Source organism: Palaemon carinicauda, chromosome 37, assembly GCF_036898095.1.
Source record: "Palaemon carinicauda isolate YSFRI2023 chromosome 37, ASM3689809v2, whole genome shotgun sequence".
NCBI lineage: Eukaryota > Metazoa > Arthropoda > Malacostraca > Decapoda > Palaemonidae > Palaemon > Palaemon carinicauda.
The window spans coordinates 55,368,190-55,374,621 of record NC_090761.1 but is presented as its reverse complement, the minus strand read 5'-3'; the positions used below and the strand labels follow the sequence as shown (position 1 = coordinate 55,374,621).

Sequence of the window (6,432 nt, the reverse complement as noted above, 5' to 3'; positions counted from 1 at the left end):
TTGCCTTCTCCTGTCTTATAAGCATCTCCACTAAGATTTTTTTTTTTTGCCATACCATGAACTTTGCTGTTAGGTAAAATGATAAGTAAACAATCAACATTCGTCAACAATGTTCCATTTCATCGTAAACCGATTCATTATTGCGACTGATTCATGACCATGATGTATAATAAATACAAATTTAAAAGTTGAGCTGATATATGAACGATGTAAGCTGCGATTTTTCTTCCGAAATAAAGATTTCTTTTCAATATGATCAAGAGATTTTCTTTTATTTCTGCTATACATTAGTCAATTATTATGACCACACAAAAAAGATTTATGAAGACAGAAGGGGAACAAGTTATATCTATAGCTAATGAATGAGGAGATTTTTTTTTTTTTACATTAAATTACGTAGTCTATCATTTCGGCATTTGAAATTGGGATATAAAAGTCGCAATAGACCCGGTTTTCAAACTCTTAATGCTGTTAAAATTACAATTGGAATTATTACATCCTGGAATTTCTCAGTCTAAAGATAATCATGGTTTGGAATTTCTCTCCATTCGCGAGGATTATAACACGTACAAAAATCATATTTCTTTGACGAGTAACTATTTATTTCTTTATAAAATAAACACGGATTAGTATCAGTTATGGAGGCTTTTAAATGATTTTTCTAACATGAAACCGTTTGTTCGATTGTTGAAAACGATTTTTTTAAGAGAAATTTTTTTCACATTTTGGTGTTTTTTTGGACCCCTTAACTAAACTGGTTAAGGATGTGGTGTGTACGGTGGGTATTTAACGAATAGCTTCACCTTATGATATATAAAACGTAGTTCATGAAACAGACAAACATAACAAGTCAAGCTCATTTTAAAACAGGTAGACATAGAAACACTAGATAGACATACAAATAATGAAGACAGCCAGTAAGGACATCTCCTATTCCATGCATTTTGGTACTTAAGTATCACTCAACACTAGTCATAAAATAGCCGAGTGAACTAACAGCTATTACTTACGAGGAGATTCTAGCACTGGCTAGTTCTAAAGCGGCCCAGTGAACTAGCAACTATTACTTACGAGGGATCTCCACTACTAACTAATCCCAAAACGGCTCTAAGAATCAACGGCCATTAGACCTACTTACGAGGTGACTCCAGCTACCCGAAGCTATCCAGAGCTTATGGCTGTTACCCGCCATTAGCCAGAGCTTATGGCTGTTACCCGCCATAGCCAGAGCTTATGGCTGTTACCCGCCATAGCCAGAGCTTATGGCTGTTACCCGCCATTAGCCATTGAAGACTATACCTTGAAATAACACAGTAATGTTTCTTAAGAGCTGAACGACAACACCATCGCTGTCTATCTCAAACTAGAAATCGCTTTGAACTGACGAAAACATTAGAAATCAGTCTGCTTTCATCTTCCCGTAATCCAGTTTGATCCTCTTCAGTATGTTTTGCAAAAGGGCGTAAGTCAGGCCTCCGACTAGGACCATAAAGACGAGGGCGTCAACGAGGAAGAACTCCAGCCAGGTGAGGTCCATGGCAGGAGATCGCAGGTGAGGGGCGCCCTTGTGTTTGATGATGTACTCGCTCCAGAAAACGGCCAATTCTTTGGGCGAAGTCGGTTGCTCACGCATCAGTCTGGAGGCCACTCGGACGTTGTTTAGGTATCTGTAGTGTAAAAATGGAAGGTTTAAATCATAGATTTTACTATTTTACTATGTATCCTATTTTAGAAGAATCTTTTCAAACTGTAGTGTAAAATGAAAGGTTTAAATCATAGATTTTGCTATTTTACTATGTATCCTATTTTAGAAGAATCTATTCAAACTGTAGTGTAAAAATGAGAGGTTTAAATCATGATTTAACTATTTTACCATTTTACTATGTATCCTACTATTTTAGCAGAAGCTCTTCAAAACTGCAGATATCTTTATTATATTAGTTTTGTACACAAATATCCTAGATTTTTTGCACATCCCCCTCCCCGGGAAAAAAAGAAAATGATAGTTTTCTGCACCATATTCTATTGGAAATATGTTAAGCATTTGTATGTACAGCTGGAAACAGGAGTCACTGGCACACCTTGCTCCAAAGAAGAGTACTCAGTCATACCCTTACTTCGCGGCGAGTAACGAAACAGAGTAGGCAGATATGGTTGGAGGCACCAACTAAAGAAACTCACATTTATCATGTTATAAGTCAACGAGAAAAAAATTTAAGATTATTATTATTATTATTATTATTATTATTATTATTATTATTATTATTACTTGCTAAACTACAACCCTAGTTGGAGAAGCAGGATGCTAAAATATGTCCAGGGGCTCCAACAGGGAAAATAGCCTAATGAAGAAAGGAAACAAGGAAAAATGAAATATTTTAAGAACATTACCATTAAGATAAATATTTCCAATATAAACTATAAAAAACTTTAATAGCAAAACAAGAGGAAGAGAAATAAGATAGAATAGTGTGCCCAAGTGTACTCTCAAGCAAGAGAACCCTAACCACAGACAGTGAAAGACCATGTTACAGGGGCTATGGCACTACCCAAGACTAGAGAACAATGGTTTGATTTTGGAGTGTCCTTCTCCTAGAAGAGCTGCTTACCATAGCTAAAGAGTCTCTTCTACCCTTACCAAGAGGAAAGTAGCCACTGAACACATACAGTGCAGCAGTTAACCCATTGAGAGAAGACGAATTGTCTGGTAATCTCAGTGTTGTCAGGTGTATGAAGACAGGAAAATATGTAAAGAATAGGACAGACTACTCGGTATATGTGTAGGCAAAGGCAAAATGAACCGTAACCATAAGCCACACAATCTACGTTGAAATCTACTGAGTGGTTAAGAAAATGGTAATTGGTTAGTGGCTATATGCCAGAACTGGCACTTACGCAATGACGTCAATCCAGATAAAGTTGGAAATTTGAAAGAACTTCTGTTGAATCTTTAAAGCCATTAATAAACCCAAAGGATCTGAGATGATCCAATGATCCAAAATTCTGAATATCACTAATTGCCAGTAAACTTACACTGAATAATCAAATTCTAATTAACATTCACCTTCAGCTAAATTATTTTATCACAAATATAGTACACCAGGAGGGAGAGAGAGAGAGAGAGAGAGAGAGAGAGAGAGAGAGAGAGAATGTTTTTTTGCATATGATTAAGAAAATTATGTTTTAGTAACTACTCCAAACGAGAGAGAGAGAGAGAGACGAGAGAGAGAGAGAATGTTTTTTTCTTTTGCATATGATTAAGAAAATTATGTGTTTTAGTAACTACTCTAAACGAGAGAGAGAGAGAGAGAGAGAGAGAGAGAGAGAGAGAGAATGTTTTTTTTCTTTTGCATATGATTAAGAAAATTATGTTTTAGTAACTACTCCAAACGAGAGAGAGAGAGAGAGAGAGAGAGAGAGAGAGAGAGAGAGAAGTATGCTTTTTCTTTTGCATATGATTAAGAAAATTATGTTTTAGTAACTATTCCAAACGAGAGAGAGAGAGAGAGAGAGAGAGAGAGAGAGAGAGAGAATGTTTTTTTTCTTTTGCATATGATTAAGAAAATTATGTTTTAGTAACTACTCCAAACGAGAGAGAGAGAGAGAGAGAGGAGAGAGAGAGAGAGAGAGAGAGAATGTTCTTTTCTTTTGCATATGATTAAGAAAATTACGTTTTAGTAACTACTCCAAACGAGAGAGAGAGAGAGAGAGAGAGAGAGAGAGAGAGAGAATGTTTTTTTTCTTTTGCATATGATTGAGAAAATTATGTTTTAGTAACTACTCCAAACGAGCGAGAGAGAGAGAGAGAGAGAGAGAGAGAGAGAGAGAGAGAGAGAGAGAATGTTTTTTTCTTTTGCATATGATTAAGAAAATTATGTTTTAATAACTACTCCAAACGAGAGAGAGAGAGAGAGAGAGAGAGAGAGAGAGAGAAGTATGCTTTTTCTTTTGCATATGATTAAGAAAATTATGTTTTAGTAACTACTCCAAACGAGAGAGAGAGAGAGAGAGAGAGAGAGAAGTATGCTTTTTCTTTTGCATATGATTAAGAAAATTATGTTTTAGTAACTACTCCAAACGAGAGAGAGAGAGAGAGAGAGAGAGAGAGAGAGAGAGAGAGATAATGTTTTTTTCTTTAGCATATGATTAAGAAAATTGTTTTAGTAACTATTCTAAACGAGAGAGAGAGAGAGAGAGAGAGAGAGAGAGAGAGAATGTTTTTTCTTTTGCATATGATTAAGAAAATTGTTTTAGTGACTACTCTAAACGAGAGAGAGAGAGAGAGAGAGAGAGAGAGAGAGTGTTTTTTCTTTTGCATATGATTAAGGAAATTATGTGTTTTAGTAACTATTCCAAACGAGAGAGAGAGAGAGAGAGAGAGAGAGAGAATGTGTGTTTGTTTATTTTTTCTTTTGCATCTAAGACAATTTTTTTAGCAACAACTGTATATAACTAAGGTAAAGGAAAAAAACACATCAGAAAACCGAGTTTGAAATACTGGAACTTCGGTGCCAACAAACATCCTAAGGGCTCTGTTATAATTCAAATGTTGGTGACCGCTTGCGGTGTTGAGTCTTGCAGCTTTCCAACAATTACGGTTAGATTTATACACATTTCTTTATTCTTATAAAAGGGGAAAATTCTGCAATTTCAACTGAAGGAATGTCCGTATCAGTACGCGGGTCCATGAGTTGAAACGATTGATTCGCAAACTAACAAACAGACTCACATACAAATACATATATATATATATATATATATATATGTATATATATGTATGTATATATATAAATATATATATAATATATATGTGAAATATATATATATAATACATAATATATATATATATATATATATATATATATATAATTACTCTAGAAATAATCTATAATCTTTAACTGAATATTGTTATTTTGAAAGAAGTTGTCATTAATTCAATTGCGACTCAGATGAGTTTCTCATTACTCTTGAATTTCCGAAAGCTAGGCTGGATGAAATAAGCCTTTTAAAACAAAAAGAACAAAATAAAAATATGTAAAATATGTATTTCGAATCTCAATTGTACATGGAATCATCTAGTGCTTTCATACCATTGCCTTAAAAGTGGACTTTATAATGAGTTGGTGAATCAACTTTGTATTTCTTGAATTAATGTTAATATATCTCATCCTTCTTTTATATGTAAATATCTTTAGAATCATAACCTTATGCTACCTTTACCTGTATTTAAATTATAAGAATATATCAAAATTACTTGTATGAGATGCAATAATAAACCTTATTTTCATAAATGCCTTTATAATTGTCACTTGAACTTCTATTATAAGTATTTCTTTACTTTAAATGTTTGAAACAACGTTTATAAATATTTTTTTATACTACTTTTAAAAGTACAAATAGAACAAACTTCAATAAAATTCCCTAAAATACACTTCTCGAAAGTAATCTTCCAATCAAACTTCACAACCATCCCTACAACAACAGCAGAACTTCGGTTATAACAAACAACCAAAACGTCCTCTTTCTCTTCCTATGGGGAATGAGAGGGTACGAAGTGAGCCCATATAATCTCGTACGAAATGAGCATATAATTTAGCCTCAACATCGCTCGGAGATGATTTTCTCCTCTTTTCATAATGTGAGATTCTTGGAATGTGAATGGAAAAGGGGGAGAAGAATACTAAAGAGTATGATTTCATAAGGCCTACAAGGCGTAGTAGTGCCCACTTCCATCTTGCGTAACCTCTCTCTCTCTCTCTCTCTCTCTCTCTCTCTCTCTCTCCCTCTCTCTCTCTCTCTCTCTCTCTCAGTTATTAGTTATTATATACTTGGTCATCTTTATGCATCATGTCAAATTTAAATCTCTCTCTCTCTCTCTCTCTCTCTCTCTCTCTCTCTCTCTCTTTTACTAAGAAGAAAGGATGAGATGCGATCAAGTTACATATTAGAAAACTCAACCCTATTATTATGTCTTTTTTTCTTCTTGACAAAAATAATGGAAAAAAAATACGTAAATATATCTATAGTCCATTTCTTTTAGCGAGTCATATTTGCACCGACTCGCAACGGTGCCCTTTTAGCTCGGAAAAGTTTCCTGATCGTTGATTGGTTGGACAAGATAATTCTAACCAATCAGCGACCAGGAAACTTTTCCGAGCTAAAAGGGCACCGTTGCGAGTCCGTGCAAATATGACTCGCTAAAAGAAATGGACTATAATTCAGAGTCGTACTGCAATCCAATCTATCTATACATGAATCTACAAGCCCGATTATCTATCGTAGATTATTATCATTATTATTACTAGCCAAGCTACAACCTTAGTTGGGCAAGCAGGATGCTATAAGACCAAGGGCTCTAACAGGAAAAATAGCGCAGTGAGGAGAGCAAGTCAGGAAACAGATAGAATAGTGTGCCTTGGTGTACCCTCAAGC

General features: G+C 34.8%; 1 protein-coding gene across 1 annotated transcript in view; it reads right to left on the bottom strand.

Moving 5' to 3' along the window:
• Positions 1-422: 422 nt before the first annotated feature.
• Positions 423-6,432, bottom strand: part of LOC137629693 (UDP-glycosyltransferase UGT5-like) — a 38,116-nt gene continuing 32,106 nt past the window's right edge. Inside the window, exon 8 of the mRNA XM_068361251.1 lies at positions 423-1,667. Within this exon, the coding sequence (XP_068217352.1) occupies positions 1,400-1,667 (268 nt within the window). The 3' untranslated portion in view covers positions 423-1,399. The remainder of the gene's footprint in view (positions 1,668-6,432) is intronic.